We start from the raw sequence: 18,215 nt of genomic DNA on the forward strand, positions 1-18,215 counted from the left end.
CATTTGATGTTCTTTGTATGCGTTTTGTAGCTGTGACTAAACCACGCATCAAGGCGGAGGAGTAGTTTAAAGCAAATACGAAGTCCTGCACAACAGCACTGTATGTACACTCCGTTTCTATTGCTGATTTGCATTAGATATTAAGGACAGCCAAATTACGGGCACAGAACAGAGGTCTTGGCAGTAGAACCAGAACGAAAAATGAACAACTTACGGGTGTCGTTCATAATATCCGACATAACGCTACCTTTGAACAAAAACTAAAATTCAAAATATATGTGCTTGGTATGTCCTATTACTGCTGAATTGAAGTATGAGATAAAATGAAAGAAGATGAAGTGAACAGATTTTAAAATGGCGTGTTCTTTTTATTTCATTGCGAATCCGCTGAAAAACTATTTTAATGGAACCCGTCCATTTCTGTGCAGTGGTCTCCTACCGGATATCTATGCTCTGTCAAGCCTTTGGTACAGCATGCTAGCCTGGTTTGTCTTGCTCGTGGTGGCCGTCCCAGTCAGCTATTTCACTTGTAAGTGTATATTTGTTGCCAGGCATAAAAAAAACACTTCTAATATTCTAATAATAATATAATTGTCGGGGTTTGACGTCCCAAAACCACGAAAAAAAAAACGCCTGCAGGTGTTTGATTACTAAAATAATGCAGTGTGTCACTTGTGTCATATAAATGCGGGTAAACTACGGAAAGTCGAAAAAGAAAACAGGCATGGAACGTGCGTTATGTACTCTTTATTGTATCACAAAAGAGTTGCGTTCTAAGCGCCGCCTCACTCTTGAGTGTCATATTACAAATAATCCCTCAGGCCGAAGAAATGAAAACAATGAGTGCGATTACCATAAATAGATTCGCATTCTGCCGCCAAGTGTATCCTAGTATCTACATCTTCATCTACATCTGCACTCAGACGCGCGCGCTATTATTGTGAAGCCAAAATCAACCGCATGGCTTTAGGAATTTCTGAACTTCTAAAGGCTAAAACTCATTGTCCCTTTTGGAGCGTCACTGACACGACAAATCATTACCATTCAGTTTCTTGCTTCGAGTGAAGGCTCTGGAGACATTGAAGCCTCGGAAACCATATTCGTAGTGCCTTAAAGTGCAATATATATTTTCAAACAAGAACTTATTTATGTTTTACCTCCCATTTAATCACGTACGTATACGTCCTGATGTCGTCGCATAATAGGTGGCGACACGGGAGCCGCACATTTCGAAGTTTAGGCCTTCTCTTTGGCTCGGTTGGTCGTCTTCTATGCAGCTAGTTGGGCAACCCGATTTAGCAGTGTAACATTCCACCGAGTGAATTGGACCTAGTGCGAAAAAGTTGAAACGTCCTATTTGCACGTGACCGCCGCCTGTGTCATAGTACGAGAACACCTAAAGCGATTGGCGTAGGAAGCCGGAACTGGCTCGTATAGGAAGCTGTTATATCGTAGGTCGTCATTGTACTCTCGGGCGTGTCAGCATTATATATCTACAGTACCAAAGTCGAGGATTCTCACTCAACGCAAGAAAAGAAAATCCTAGATAACGTATCTATTCCTTTAGTGCGATTGGCGATAATGCGCGCTCACGTGGCTCCTTTTCTCGTGTGCAGCATCATCGCCAAGCACGGACACCATGAATCCGAAACTGATATGCCAAGTTGGAGACGTGGTCTTCTGGTTTGCGCCGGAGAAGTTTCGACGTCACCTAAGGTTCAACGTGGGAAAAAACTACGTAAGATATGCTGGAACGTTGCCACTTATAGCAGCGACATGCAGATGTTGCGAACTGGGGAAAACTGAGGGGAAAGAATGCACAAAAGTTGCGCCATTGAGGCACGGCCAGGAAGAAGACGCGATGGTCTTCCTTTGGTCGGTGTCTCGGACGCGCAACTCTGTGCATTCTGAAATACAAATAGACGCTAAAACACCGAGGAAGGACTCGAGACGGGGCAGAAAAGGACGCCCTTTTCTGTTCTGTCTTCATTGCTGGTTTCGCCTCTATTTGGATTGCAGAAAGCATGTACCAACTATCCCATCAACAAGTTTTATTAAGATATATTTGTGTATTCTAGTGGCCAGCCAACAGGCCCAAATTGCAATCGGAGGGCAAGAGCTTGAATAGGGGTGAGGTACAGGCATAGGTCGGCAGAAAATGTGGAGCTCACTCAGACTCACTCATGGAATATATTTTGTCCTTAGGGCTCACTCGGACTCAGACTCACCAAAATTTTCCTCAACCGGACTCACTCGGACTCATACTCACTCAAATTTTTCTCAACCGGACTCACTCGGACTCAGACTCACCTAAATATTACTCACTCGGATTCACTCAGACTCAGACTCACGGCTCGATCTGAATCTGAGTGAGTCAACTCATGAGTTCGTTAGCGTATAATTAGCTTTTTCGATCAGGATGTCAACGCACTTAAACGCCAATATCTCGCATAACCATACGATACGCATTTTGATCTCGTACCTTCACATACGAGTTATCAGTTACTACAATCCAGTAAGGACAATTATATTGAAAGATATGACTCACACGAGATATTTTAGATGCGAAGCAGCTTTTGCTCGGGGCTGTGTCCGTAGTTCCATTGGCGACCGTCAGCTTTCTACGACCTAGCATAGCCATCTGAGCGCGCGCTCGCGCCAAGAAGTCTTCTTCCTCTTGTTCTTCGACCACTTTGATGATGATACGTGCAGAGCACTTTAGGGGCCCGGGCTGCTGTATGCTGTCCTAGCTTGGCGTAACGCAGACAAAACCATGTGTGCTGGCACGCGCTAGCGCGTTCAGGCCTGTGTAAGGGGCTGGGTAAGACGCTGAGGCCTCTCCTCCTTACACTCTCTCAGCAATCATGTGATGGCGTCGGGGAACGAGATTCTGCAGACACGCGATGAACCCGCGTGGCGTGCTCCAACAAGAGTTCGGGACCAGTAACAGCAACAGCAACTACAGTGAATTCATGGTGTGCTCTACTTGCAAGGACGCGTTCACATCGGGCAAGGTGCCCGTGATGAACGGAACTTTAAGTCGACCCATGCGCTGCTTCGCATCCCCACATGGTTCCCTTTAGTGGGAGATGGCGTAATTTTTTTATCAAGAACTTCCTTTGAAAAATTTTGCGGGGGGGAGGGGCGTCAAGGCACGCCTCTGATCAATAAATATTGAGCTGGCGTATGAACGCTAGTGCGTTGAAGCATCTGTGAGTTGAAGTGAGTATCGACGTGAGCCGTCATGAGGCTGATAGTAATGCTGAAGTTTAGTAGTAATCAGTCACAGGTCATTTACCTTTTATAACTGTCAGAGCAACTGCTAGCTAAGCTCTCATAATCTAAAGCAGGTCTAGCTCACAGATAGATATATTAAAAAATATAGCATAGACGTTAACCAGAAAAAAAAAGGCTGGTTTAAAAAATACGGATATAGATACCGTATGCACATTAAATTTAAGCGGCATGCGTGTCACAAACAATCTCGCAACCCCGTGGACTACCAAAGTTGAACTAACGCGCTATATGCCTTCACTCCTACGTATGTTGTGGTTATGCACTGTCCACGTAGCCTGTCCAGCGTATCTACGTTGATTATTTGAGTTACAAACCAAACAATGTTGCCATAGAAGTAGCGGCCTCTGGGAGCCACATAAATAATTAAAGCAGCCACAGTGATGTTTCAAAAGTGAAACGCCATGTGACGTGCGCATTATTACCCACGGAAAAGTACGGCATGAGACAATGACAAAGACTTCAGGCGCCACAAAGTTCCCAAATGATAGCACACAGATGCATGCGCCGACGAAAGAACTTAAGAAAGCTGTTTGTTTTAAAAAGTTTAAAGAATCAATGAAGTGAATTCATTTTATATTTAAAGGAACGACGCACTTGAAAGCGTATATTTGTTGTACATGCTGTATATATGTTGTGGAATATTTACGTATAGTAATCTGTATAGTTGATTAATTATGTAGAGGACAGAAAAGGCAACCGGAACATCTGAAAAGTTAATACATAAGAAAAGAAATAGATACCTGACGACTTCATGAATGTTCAGTGCATTGGTCCAATACGGGGACAGTAAGTGAATAAATTGTAAATAGCACATAAAGACGTTGAGCTTTCAGCTAAACTTTGATGGCAAGACGTGTAAGCACATACCAGATGTTTTTTGTTTTTGAAGACAGCGAAAATTATTCTAGAATTTTATTGCGATATCAATTATATAAACACTCTCGGCAGGTTCTGCCGTCACCGTCATTATCCGTATAAAGTCCACATCAATAACATCGTTCTACGCGGGAGTAAGAGTGCACGAGTGCACTTTTACTCCCGGCCATCTCCGACTAAGTGTCGGAGATGGCCGGTACACGTTCGTCCGGCATCGTCTACCGGCCATCCCCGACACACTAAGGGTTCATGCGATAACATCGCGCCGCGTGCGAGTGCGGCCATCGATGGCTCATCAGGGAGAGATAGAAACTACATTAACAAACATAAGACTTCCTGGTTGCTGTGGGTGGAGTCCCTCGTACAGGGCCCCACGGTCAATTGCGGCTCGCCGCGCCTGGTCAAGGATTGCCAGTTGGCTTCACGCCTCCCACGACCAATTTACGAGTCTGCCTTTAATTAGCGGCGAGAGGGCGTCTGCCGGACGCTATGTGCACTGGTATGTTTTGTGTTCGTGAGAGGAAACGCCTCGCGCCCGTCTTTCGTCGGGTGAAGGAACATGAAGGGGCGCCGTTGGGGTATGGTGGGGGGCTGCGTCGCTCGGGTAGCAACTGCGAACTGTGATCAAAAGGGCGTGGTCGCGAGCGCTATCTCGACGGGCATCAGTAGACGGTATTACCTTGTACGTGCTGTTCTCTCATGGCTTATTTCGCGTTTAGATGACGGACAGCACGAAAACCGCTTCGCTTCCTGGAGCGGCCGTAATCCCTTAAACCTGCGTTTTGTAGAGTTACGCGATATCGGATCTGAAAGAGTTAGCTACCAGCCTTTACTTCGTATAACATTCAATTTGTTGCTATCGCATTCATTGCTTCACCATGACGGCGAAACTGTGATCTTTCTTCAAAGTGATCTATCAGAAACGGCGGACGTCAGCGAAGATCAAATTATAGTTAACATATGTAGAATGATTAACTTATAACTACTTACATTACGGCACATACTGAAATTAATGAATTGTAGCCGGCAACTTTGCTATGCGTAATCTAAGGGTGACACCAGTTTCGAAATAATCCTTTCTTAAGTGTGCTGCGAAGTACATGGACGTAATGCTAGTTACTTTTGTAAATCAATGCACAAAACAGCGTCTTGTTACAAAAGTAAATGAAACAACGGCATATTTTCACCAGAACTATCATGACGCGTATCTCAGAATCCTTGCTACAGCCGACTAGACTGTATCGAACTCGAGTAAATGAAATTGTCCTTCATGAAGAACTTTCTTTGGACACAGCAATGCTTTAACGTCAATGCATACGAAAATTTACGGCTACATCGAACAAAAATAGCCGGAACACTCGATCTATCGAACATCGGGAATCGCGAAACGCCACAAGTGGTTGGCTTTCCTTTAAAAATATTTGGCTTTTCCTCACGGAAGGGGCCTTTCCGGCATGCATTTGGGAGAGCGAGCGGTGTAATTACGAGGGCGCCGCGCAGTGTGAATACAGAAACTACCGCTTGCCATCATGTGCTTTTCCCCATGATTCCTCGCCGTTGCGTCGCCGGCCCGTCATGCGATGTCGCCGTTCGCTTCTCCGCTCATTTTGTTAACGCGAAGGATGCTGTAAAACAGAATAAGCTGCTCTCCGCAAAACAGGCCATAATGAATACAGTCGAATATGGGGCCTTACGTCGCCGCTGCGTACAGCATCTCAAGAAGCACGCTAAGTACGGTATCGAAAGACAAGGCCGACATTAGGGCCAAGGCAGACTACATGCTTCAGGCGCCCGACGAGTACGCTCAGCTGTGTATGAAGACGTTGAGCTGCTTTTTATGTCGATACCGCATTTTCTCACGCATATCCCGTCCCTGAACCCCACATCCTCTACTACAAATGGCGGAGAAATGCAAAATTAAAAAAAAAAAAAATTCCGCTTGTTGTAGTGAAGGCGTGTTCCTTGCATTATCGTGAAGGAGTGCCGTGAAGCCAACTTTCGCATTGAAATTTGCATTGGAAATACAATAATTTCATTGAAAGTTGTATATCGAATTATCCGATATATGAACTAATTCCTGTTTTTCTATATTTTTTGTTTTTTGTTTTTTTGTTGTTTTGTTTTTTTGCGAGTTCGATATATGCGGGTTCGATTTACCCTCAGATTTCATTTCAAGTTAATATGCCTTGCAAACTCACCGACAACTGTTCATTTATAACATGTACCTTAACATAACTAATCAATAAGTGAAGTCACGCATATGAGTTCATTAACGACTAATTAGCATGATTTTAAACGTAATGGATATCCGTCACGCGTCACAGTTTATTTTTAATGGAACTTTCTTTACTCCATCGCAAACCCATCTTTCAGAATGTTCGGCAGTCTTCGGAAAAGCAGCCCATATTGTCACGTGGTTGTGACGGTGAAGAAAGCAAAACTCAGCCGGCAAAGATGAAATGCTATTTGGGCGAACTTGTGCCCAATAAAAGAAGGAACACTCAAAGCGCAGCGAAAGCGGCAAGCACAGACGTCGGTCGTCGATAGTCTGATCAGCGGTAAGGCGGGTCGGCATTTATACATGTGGCATCGAAGATTCCAGCGTTATCGCTGGTGGCCACGTTAGTTCCAGAATAAACTCTATTGTTCGCGTTGTGCGCGCAATCTTATCGGAAGATTCTAAAAGAATCGGGAATGTTGAGAGACGTTCAAGCGCAACCTGTGCAAGGCAGTGGCTATACACGTGTAACGGGCCAGTTACATAAAAACAGAAAAAGAAGCACGTGTGGCAATATGCAAGATAGCGTTTCCTTATTCTTTTTTTTTTCTACAGGGCTTGGTTAAGCCTCTAGCACGTAGCCAGACGCTGCTTTCTTTTTCTTTTTTCAATAAGGGTTATTGAGAGTTCAGCGCATGTCCCATTTCTACTCTCTTCAGCATTCAACGCAGTAACGTGGCCGCAATACGTTGTGAGAGAGAGAGAGGGAGAAGAAAGAAACGTTTATTGAATTTAAGGTTGTTTGTGGTTATTGTGGGCGACCATATGCATATGGCTATGCGTATACGCTGGCTCTACATGCATGTGCTATATCTTGTTACAACATGTGCTTCAATGGGGCAATGATGTGCTTCAGCGAAACGGGCGTTTGCTGAATACTGATAGAAAAAAAGCCTCTCCCACGAAAAAAAAAAAAAAACTAAGGATCAATGTCTGTGCTGTTTTGCCGCAAGGTCGGGTAAGTTCCAAAACGAGTCTAGTGAAGATAACTCGATCAGTTATTTTTAAGGCGAGAGCCTTAGATGTCTCATCAAACGCGAAAATTGACTGGCGTCGGCGCCAACACGAGTGATGCAAAAAAATTATCATCACACCTCGAGACTCCCTCAACTACCGAGGGACACATACCGCATCATCGTCAGGCCCCGAGACGGCCTCAACGTGGCCAAAATCACACCGGTGCAGTTTGAGCAATCCCTGGCAATGGCCGCAGCCCTGGCTCCTCAGGACCTCACGGAAGACTCAATTTGCCCTAACGTAACCCAGAACATTTTCGTCGTGTGTACCCCTAGCGAACGAAACGCACGAGCCTATACCACGGTACAGCAACTCCGCCTGCGAGACACCTTGTACCGAGTTGCGGTATACCCGGCTCCACCTGACGACACCTGCAAAGGCGTCATCCGAGGCATCGACCTCGACCTCAACGATAACCAGCTCCGAGAACTGATCGTCACAAAACGCAACCCCAGTGCTCTGGAGGTGAAACGCATCAAGAACACCCCAGCCGTGACCATCCTATTCCAAGGAATGCAAGTTCCCAATTATGTGTACTGCGGGGCGAGCATAATTCGATGCACGCTTTTCCGCAGGCACACGGAGGTTTGTTACAACTGCGGCAACCTCGGCCATCGCGCAGACGTTTGTCCCAACCCCAACACAACGTGGTGCCGGACGTGTGGGCTCAAAACCCCACCCGAGAACCACCAGTGTAAGCCCCACTGCCCCCTTTGCGGCGGACCGCACCCCACCGCCGACAAGGACTGCAAGCGCAAGTTTCAAGTTCCGTACATCGTGCGACAACGACGGCGCCGACGTCGTCAACGGGGCCGTAGCCGCTCCCGGGGACCGAGCGGAGCCAGCTCCCGCAACTCCAGCGCCACCTCGAGCACCTCCGCGGCATCCAGGAGAAGCCGCTCCGTCACACCGGCAGCGAGACGTCGCAGCGCCCTCCACAGCCGCTCCCGCTCCAGGGGACGCTCCCCCTCCCGCCAGGCCGGGCTGACATGGGCGGATCGAGTCCAAGGGAAGCAACAATCGCAACGGAGCCCACCACCAACTAAACAGGTAACGCGGCCTTCATTGCCAGAGCATGAAAGCGAGATAGTCACAACCCTACGCCAAGAACTAGCAGGCCTTCGGGCCACCATACAACAGCTCACCACGCAACTAAATGATGCGAGGCAACAGATACAAACTCTCACAGCCCCTAAACCTGTACCCTCACCCTCGGTAGACGTTAGCAAACCTAAGCGCAGAGCCCCCTCACTCTCAGAAACGGTCAGTGGTGACAGCGACACATCACAAGACACTAAACGAAATCCTCCGTCTCACAAGAGAAAACAACGAAAGTATCCACACCTTGTCACGCCGGGTAGAAGCACTAGAGCAAAAAGCCACCATAAAAGCTAAACACAAAGCGAAACAAGCACTTCCCACAGATCCGACGGCACACCTGCCTGGGCCAGCTAATCTAATCTAATCACCATGGCTTCCACAACCCAAGACACCCTAGAAATTTGGCAGTGGAATTGCGCTAGCTACGCGAAGCGCAAAACCCCACTGCAGCAGTACATTAAAGCGCAACCCAAAAAGCCTCACGTAATACTACTGCAGGAAACCTTATGTGACAAGCTCACACTATCGGGTTACCACCCCATCTCACAACGATGGGAGACCAAGAGAGGTATAGCCACACTCATCAGTAAGAAATTCGCTTTCATTGAACACGACGTGTTACCCACCCGCAGCCGCCTAGAGGCGATACTCATCGAACTCATACCAAACCGATTATTAAAACAAAGCGTTTTCGTTCTCAACGTTTACAGCTCCCCGTCGGAGTATCGACAGTCCTTCCACGCGCTCTTAACAAAAGCCACAACCCTCGCGCGAAACTCCCCGCTCATCATAGCAGGAGACTTCAACGCCCCCCACCCGTCATGGGGTTACCCCCAGGCAACGGCCAAGGGCACTAACCTCACGCGAGCAATAGACGACCTGTCCCTCACACTAATTACAGATCACCGATTCCCTACGAGACTAGGCACGTCGGTACGCCGCGACACTACACCTGACTTAGCATTCACCCGTAACGTCACAGGCCATACCTGGACCAATACGCAGGAGAACCTGGGCAGCGATCACTTCATCATACGCACCGAACTACCCAACGCAACAGCCCCACCCCGTACATTCACGCTAACGGACTGGGATGCCTTCCGCACCCTCCGCAAAAACAACACAACCGCATACAACACATTCACCGAACTACTGTCCTCACTCCAGGAAGACGTAGCCAAAACAACGAAAACAATACAAATAGAGCTCGACGTCCCGAGAATGGACCCACACCTCGCACACATGGTCGAGGCAAAAGCATCATTACTTGCACGCTGGAAAACACAACGACTCAACCGACGCTTACGCAAACGCATAGCAATACTAAACCGAGACATCACCCAATACTGCACGGAGCTCACACGACTCCAATGGCACGAACTCTGCTCGGCAGTCGACGGCCGCATGCGAACGGGAGGTAAATGGAACCTCCTAAAACACATGCTCGACGACCGCCAAACGACAACCAGAGTCACGCCATAGACCGTCTCCTTCACTCGCACAAAAAGACGGGAGGAACGGAGACAACCTTCCTTGAGGAAATCGCCAAACGACACCTTCCCATACACACCGCACACCCCACCGACTACCCCCAAATAGAATGTGTAACAATACCCGAACTCGATGACCCCTTCACGGAGTCTGAAATTCGGGAAGCCTTGCACAACCTCAACAGTAGATCGGCCCCTGGTCCCGACAGGGTAACCAACCGCCTGTTGCGAAACTTAGATGACCAAGCCATCACACTACTCACGCAAGATATAAACCACATGTGGGAAACCGGCCACGTGCCTGAACAATGGCGCACGGCCACGGTGGTCTTCCTCCCAAAGCCTGGCAAACCACTCAACTTTGACAATATACGCCCCATCTCCCTAACCTCATGTATAGGTAAAGCAGCTGAACATGCTATCCTTAATCGCGTATCGCGCTACATAGAGGACCACGAACTCTTTCCATTCAACATGGTAGGGTTCCGACCACACCTCTCAACACAAGACGTCATGTTACTGCTAAAGAAGCACATCTTCGACTCAAAAACGAGAGATGTCCGCGGCATCCTCGCCCTAGACCTCACCAAAGCATTCGATACCGTTCCCACCGCTTCATACTGGAATCCATTGCCAGCCTTGGCCTCGGTAAAAGATTCCAGGCATACGTCCGTTCTTTCCTGCAAGACAGGAAAGCTCAACTACGAGTATCGCAACTCACATCCGACACATACACATTAGGTCCCAACGGGACCCCACAAGGGGCAGTCATTTCGCCCCTCCTTTTCAACATAGTAATGAAGGGACTGTCTGACAAACTCCGCGACATCCCCAAGATAAACCATGCTCTTTACGCGGACGACATCACCATCTGGTGCCCGGGAGGTTCCCTGGCGGAAGTAGAGCAGGCCCTTCAAACCGCTCTCGATATCACAGAAGCCTACCTACAAAACACCGGACTGAGACTGTCACCCACGAAATCCGAATTGCTACTGTACTGGCCATCTCGCCAAGGCGTTCGTAATCTAACCCCTTTATACGAGCTTCCCATAGCACTACAAGCCAAAGACGGGCAACGAATACCCCGCGTTGACTCCATACGCATTCTCGGTCTCCTAGTCGAGGCCACCGGGTGCCATGCACGTACAATAACACATATCACAACTAAAACGGAAAACATGCTCCGACTGATCCAGCGAGTCTCGTGTCGCAGGCAAGGCCTCGGTGAGGCCAACCTCCTGCGCATATACCACGCGTTCTTAATGAGCCACATCAATTACGTCGCCTCTGCCCACAACTGGACAAAAGTGGAAAAGACTAAGCTGAACACACTCATGCGCAAAAGCATTAAACAAGTCCTCGGCCTACCCCAAAACACGAGTACCTCCCGTCTCGACCAACTAGGTATGCACAACGACATCGATGAAGTGATCGAGGCCCAGACCACAGCCCAAGTGGTCCGCCTCTCCTCCTCCAAGGCAGGCCGTCGATTACTAAACGAAGCCGGCATGTCCTCACACCCCTACCTGAACGCGCAGTAACCCTCCCGAGAGATGTCCGAGAAACCTACATGGTAACCCCATTCCCGCGAAACGTCCACCCACACCACAATAAAGGCAGACGCCTGGCCCGCGCTCGCGCTATCCTCGACCGTACCGCCGCGAATCGCGACTCTACCGTATTCGTCGATGTGGCGCAATACGGCAACTCCTCCACCTTTGCACTCGCAGTAGTAGATGGCGATGGAGCCCTACGCTCAGCCGCCTCGGTTAGGCTAGCAACGAGCGCCATAGCCGAGCAGGTCGCCATAGCTTTAGCGATGACCGACCCCTCGCACACTAGCGTCTTCACTGACTCTCGCGCCGCCATTCGGGCTTACGAAACCGGCAACATCGCGCGTGAAGCAGCCCACATCTTACAAACACGAAAGCACACGGGTTCGCACTGCCTCTCTTGGTTCCCTGCCCACATGGGCAAAGACGTCCATTCCCAACAACCCAACCTCAACGAAACGGCTCATGACCGAGCGCGAGAGCTCACCCGCCGCGACGATCAATCAGCCACCGAAGAGCTGGGCCCAGACATACAGTTTAACGACCCCTTACTAACCTTCCACGAAATCACCTCTCACTACCGCAACAGCAGATGCCAATACCCATTACCACACACAAAGCTCGAACGTGCGCAAGCGGTAGCCTTTCGCATGCTACAAACAAGATCGTACCTATCACGGGGCCGACTGAGCCATTACAACACAGAAATCACTCCCCAATGCCCAGATTGCAGAGAACTCTATTGTTCACTCTCGCACATGCTATGGCAATGTCCCGCGTTACCTCAGGGACCTCTCACCAGGGAGTCCGACTGGGAAGAGGCACTCAGGAGCTCCGAGCTCCACCAACAACTCAAGGCAGTCCAGAGGGTCCAAGAACTGGCGGAACGCCATCACGTTCCCGCCCCGACTCGGGCGTCGCCTACGGTAGCCGCTGCTAGGGTGTCCCCCCTGGATCCCCCGGCGGCCTAAACTCCTCAGGACCGATGAATAAAGTTCTTGACTGACTGACTGACTGACTTGATGAATTCACCATGCGATGTCATCACGACGTCACAGATCGCCTAAATTTCTGACGTCATATGATGACGTCATCGCATGACATTATCGCTTGGTCATAGGTGGGCCGATCACGGAGGCAGTGCAAAACCAGGTGAGGTGCCTACGATCACGGAGGTAGTGCAAAACTATATTAGGTGCGGAAAGCTTGCGGTGTGTGGCGGGGCAGGATCAATGCATCGACTGAGAAGAAGGTGGATTTCACCTTCTAGTCGTCTTCGATGAGTGAATAAGGGACCCTGTGATTTTTTTTTATTCGGTTAGTTGATATTAGATAGCGACTATTAGTTGTCCATACGCTGCCTCGTTCGTAAAAGGTTTGGTATTTGAGGACTTGGCTTTCTATTCGGAACTACACCGTTTCTCATATCAAAATCTTCCATGATCAATGCAGGTTGAGCCAGAGAAGCCACCGGCTACACCCGAGAAACGAGCCTCAATGCCACAAGTAGTCTTCGACTGCGAGAAGAAGGCGGAGAAGAAAAAGCACGACAGCTCACTCACTGCCGTCTCGTACATCCGGAGGGGGACGAGCGCGTCTCTAGCAGTTCCTCCGCCTCCTCCCGCCCCACGGATATCGTTATCATCCCGTGACTTTAACACACACATGTAAGATTACGTAGACGTACACACACACACACACACACACACACACACACACACACACACACACACACACACACACACACACACACACACACACACACACACTGCCGACCGCCGTGGTCCGCGCCATCCTACAGAGTCTGCTACACGCTCCGTTCGTGCAGAAGCCGCGGTGCTTAGAGGTCGGGAACAGTCGACGCAAGAAACGGGATGACTGCTTCCTGCAGTGCTACGACATTCCTTGTTCCACGGTGAGACGGGTACGGCTATACGAAAGGAACGGACGCCAGCAGTTAGTTCTGTCAATGCCGGGACAGGATCTGTGACGTCAGAAGCACATGGCAGTGTAGGCGCCCGCTTCCAGCTTTGAAGACACGACGACGCGACTTGGCAGACGACGGAAACCTTCAGAGTGCCTTCATTTCCATTCATAAATGGTCGCCGCCAAGGACGTCGGCAGGATTTCCTCTTGGGGGGTGCAAACCCGTGTTGCATCGCTGCTGGGGGAGGGGGAGCGTTGCTGTAGCTTGGGTGGGGGGCAAGTGCCCCTTTTGCACTACCCCCCCCCCCCCCCCCTGCCGACGCCCATGGTCGCCACCGAAACACCTCGGCAGGGCTAGCAAGAAGATATAACTCGCACTGCGCGCTTTCCTCCTTGACCACAATTGCTCGAGGGACGCTCCTAAACGCGGTAACTACCGATACAATGCAATAAACTTAAACTCACCTGTACATTTTTCAAAAAACAGCGCAGCAGTGGACAATGGACAGAAAAAGAAGGGAACGAGGACACGTGCTGCCTAGCACAGCTTCACATTTTGTTTCACCTATACAGTAACAAAACTCCAGCGACTCACGGTAGTGAATCGAATGAAGTACAAATATGAGAATGAGAACGTAGTCAGTGCAAACCTCGTTAACCACAAATTTGTAGTTGCACGCATTGACAAGCGTAGGGAAAAGGGCCTCCTTGGTTTGACCGTCTTATTAGATTAATTTTCAACTATATATGCATATTTTATTTAGTACATACTGCAGGCCGTAGACCAAGAAGGTGGTGAACAAAATGTTGTAGAGCAAATACACATGCTCTTTTTTGATGAATCAAAGTAAATCGATCATGTTGTTTCTCGGGACGTTGCCAGCACTGGTTATGAAAAAGTATCACCGGCTTATCTTTTTTCTTGAACAACTAAAAATTTCCCGCAGGTACATTAGCAAACTCAATTTACCGCCAGTATAGACTAACGTGTTCATGGTCTAGGAAATGTTTCGCTGTCTTGCTGGGGAATTAATCTCAGCATGACGAATGAGTCGGTGCGGTATCGGGCAAGGTGGAGGAAGTTTTATCAAACGGAACATTTTTTTCACCCACCATAAAGGAAAACGAAGGCCAAACAAAATCCCACTGCCTAGTCAAGAAGACTTCAATGTTGTAAACAAATTTTGCTGGCCCTGCAATTGAACATGGATCTCGATGAATGGAAGCTTTGTGCTATTGTTCCGTGGAAAACTGTTTTCTTTTTGTTTTGTTTCTGGAAACGCCGGCCACCTTGCAGGCTTCGGGAAAACTCATTTGCTATATTAATTCTCCCTGTGCTTCCATATGTTTTTATTTTTTTCTTGCACTGCGGTCTCCTAGCATCTTGGTTAGCTGAGACGGTAGAGAAAGGCGTCTCAGAAAGGCGTTCACCTTCAAAATGGGTTATTTTTTAAAATCAAATTGCGCATATTTCTTTATCAGAAACGCGCGTTCTCCTTCGTTGCGCTTTTGTGCCATTCTAGGACAAATGACCACTTCTTTTCATCATCAAGATCGATACATTTGCGCCGTCACAGGCAGAACGCGTATGGAAGTGTTCAGGTGCAGTATTATCCGAGGCTAAACAATGCTCTAACTTTTGTGACATTAGGTCTCTCAAAAACGCATATTCATTCACAAGGATCATTTATTTTCCCTCTATAGCAGTAATCAAATTATAGCCTGTCGCGAGAGTTAATTCTTCCGTATCAATGCGGAAACTTCATACCGAGTGTTTCAAGAGAGTCTTAATTTATTTGTACATACATGTCATGTTTTGTAAGGCATCAAGCAAATGGCGGCTATTTATTCTACATGTAAATAAAGATTGCAACCAACTACAGCACCCGTTTCGTCTTTTCTTGCCTTTATTAGATCGAGAGAATACTATAGGGCAAATATTCACCAAAGTATACACGCGCATGGCTTGGCGTGTAGTTGACTAATCAAATATACAGAATGATGTAAGAAAGCGGACAGCGCTAGAAGAAGGCGGACAGCGTTGACTAATCAAATATACATGATAATGTAAAAAGGCAGACAGCGCTAGAGGACAGCGTTGTGCTGTACTCACAACCGTTCAGGGGCGTAGCCAGAAATTTTTTTCGGGGGGGGTTGAACCATACTTTATGTATGTTCGTGCGTGCGTTTGTATGTGTGCGTGTATATATACGCAAGCAAAACTGAAAAATTTCGGGGGGGGGGGGGGGTTGAACCCCCCCAACCCCCCCTTGGCTACGCCCCTGCAACAGTTATGAGTACAGTGGATGCCCTGTCTTCATCTCGTCCTTTTTATTCGTTCTAGCGTTGCCCGCCTTTTTACATCATTATGAACCCAAACCATCTCACCCACCTATCTGTTATTCCAAATGTACATGTTAAGCCACTGCAGGTGATGTAGGACAACACCACCAGAAACGCCGCTAACTCGAATTTATTTGTGTGTTGTTGTTATTGTTGGAGAGTCCACCTTAAGAAGAACATGAACAACTTGTGGTTCTCCTTACGATTAATTGTGGATCCTTGGAGTTGACGCGGACGTACAGCGCGTCTTTACATCATGCATGTTATATGACACCCTCGTTTGAAAGCGAATGAAAGTCTACAAATGTCTGCGATATGTAGAAGTGGTAAAAAAAAAGAAAGAAAAAGCCTCGGCGCAGACAGCCTTGGTGAACTATTCGAACATCCGCCGCTGCATTGGAAAGCAGAGAATTGCCGCCGTCGGGCGCCTGCAGGTAAGATAGGTATGCAAGCGCGCTTCCGGCCAGCTGCTCGTCAGGACGAAGTTTCTAATCGCTTGAAAAGACACCCATCCCTTGGAAAATTCTTGCCGCCAGGCCTAAAACAAAACAATAGGTCACCATCCTACTTTGTCCAGTGTCCATCGTGTGCAAGTATCGTTTCCGCAACAAACTTGTTATATAAAACGGTGAAGATTTCTAGTCGCAAGTTCAAAACACTCGCTGTGAACCAACCTACCTTGCTGTGGCTTTCTCCTTAAAAGCACTCCCCACTTGGAAGCATTTGCAAATGCCTTAGTAAAGTTCGCTCCAGTAGTTTTTGCCGCGCTAACTATCGTATACAACTTTAGAAGTTCACGGCATTTCCTCCTCAAAGGCGGATGCACACAAGCCTGCACCAGTAGGCGAGCACTCTATAGTGACGTAATAAGCCGGATTACCGGTGACCCCGCCTTCGGAGAGCATCGCCGAGTACATGAGCGGTACTATTTCTTTATTCGCGGAAGGGATCGGCTGCCGCGCTTCGGTCGCCTAGGCGGGGCCTCTCCGGACTTCTTAAGTTGAATTGAATTGAATCTTTATTTTCATGTTTGGTACAACATGAAGGTATCCGAATATTGTATTGATTTTTTTTTTTGGGGGGGGGGGGGGGGGCGAAAGTAATTTTGCTCAATTTTACTGCCTGCAGCGCTTTGCAGTACTTTTCAAATCCTAACGGACGTTGAAAAGCTAAGACAATTCCAAGCATATCCGCTGGCTTCCTTGTTCAATTGCTTGCTTTATTGCATAGGCGCTAGTTCTCGTGATGCGCGTGATATGCCGCTTCATGTATGTGTGCGATGAGCAACTTCAAACCCGCGATTTCAAACAAGCCTGTACGTAAGGCGTCGCGTTGTTAAGCTCGAGGGTGCGGGTTCGATTCCCCGCCACGGCGGCCGCATTTCGATTGGGACGAAATGTAAAGAACACCCGTGTACATAAATTTAGGAGCACGTTAAAGGGACACTAAAGAGCAAAACTATTTTTCTCATATTAGTGAAGTACTCTTTCACGATACCAAAAACACCACGCTTGCTGCGAGAAGACGCTTAGTAAGCGAGAAAACGCACAAAAACAAAATGTGGGTGGCGACGCCACCTTGAAGTTCGCGCACCATTCGCCGTGACGTCACGTTTTGACGGCGCCTACTAGGGATTACGTAGTTCCTAATCGGTAAAAATGAAGTACATCGTCCTCCCCTGAGGGGGCCATAGACTTAACATACCGAGTTTGGGGTAATTTTGTTGAGCCAATGGCGCCAAAATACGATAAATACACTTTGAAATCCCTGACGTCACGAGAGGAGATTTCGGCGTGAAATTTAAAAATGAAACTTTGCACTTGATTTTCCCCTCGATTAATAAACATATGATAGCCAGATTAACGACGTTAGAGTTCTCAGAGCACAATTTATTTATCGATCTAAACCGATTCATTGTTTCTATTTAGTGCCCCTTTAACGAACCCCAGTTGGTTTAAATCAGTCCGGAGTCCCTCACTATAGGCGTGCCTCATAATCGTGGTTTTGGCATGTAAAACCACAGCAATTATTATCATGAGCAGCTTTACTATAGCAGCGCGTTTTTGTGTGACTTCGTGCCCTCTGCGATGTCTCGAAGTTTCTTCACGCGTCATCGCCATTGTGAGCGTCACACTTGAGGGTGCACAGATGGGCACAAAGGCAGTCGGCGTCCTTTTCTAGTAGAATGAATGGCACTTGCCCTATACCGATAGGTTTAAGCACAGACATGTTGCCATAATAAAATTCTTGTTGTCGTTAATAACCGTGCAGAATTAACTTCCTTAAAAAAACTTGCTGTCTAAACTAAAGGTAGCCGTTCATACTTTCTTTAAC

The 18,215-nt window shown here is 47.9% G+C and overlaps 1 protein-coding gene across 1 annotated transcript in view; it reads left to right on the plus strand.

The window, feature by feature from the left end:
- LOC119386123 (sodium-coupled monocarboxylate transporter 1) overlaps positions 1 to 13,283 on the plus strand; it is a 33,907-nt gene extending 20,624 nt beyond the window's left edge. The window contains exons 13-15 of the mRNA XM_037653467.2: positions 429 to 529; positions 1,617 to 1,738; positions 13,065 to 13,283. Coding sequence (XP_037509395.1) covers positions 429 to 529; positions 1,617 to 1,738; positions 13,065 to 13,283 — 442 coding nt within the window. The remainder of the gene's footprint in view (positions 1 to 428; positions 530 to 1,616; positions 1,739 to 13,064) is intronic.
- Positions 13,284 to 18,215: the final 4,932 nt, after the last annotated feature.

This window comes from Rhipicephalus sanguineus, chromosome 3 (assembly GCF_013339695.2).
Source record: "Rhipicephalus sanguineus isolate Rsan-2018 chromosome 3, BIME_Rsan_1.4, whole genome shotgun sequence".
In the NCBI taxonomy this organism is placed as follows: domain Eukaryota; kingdom Metazoa; phylum Arthropoda; class Arachnida; order Ixodida; family Ixodidae; genus Rhipicephalus; species Rhipicephalus sanguineus.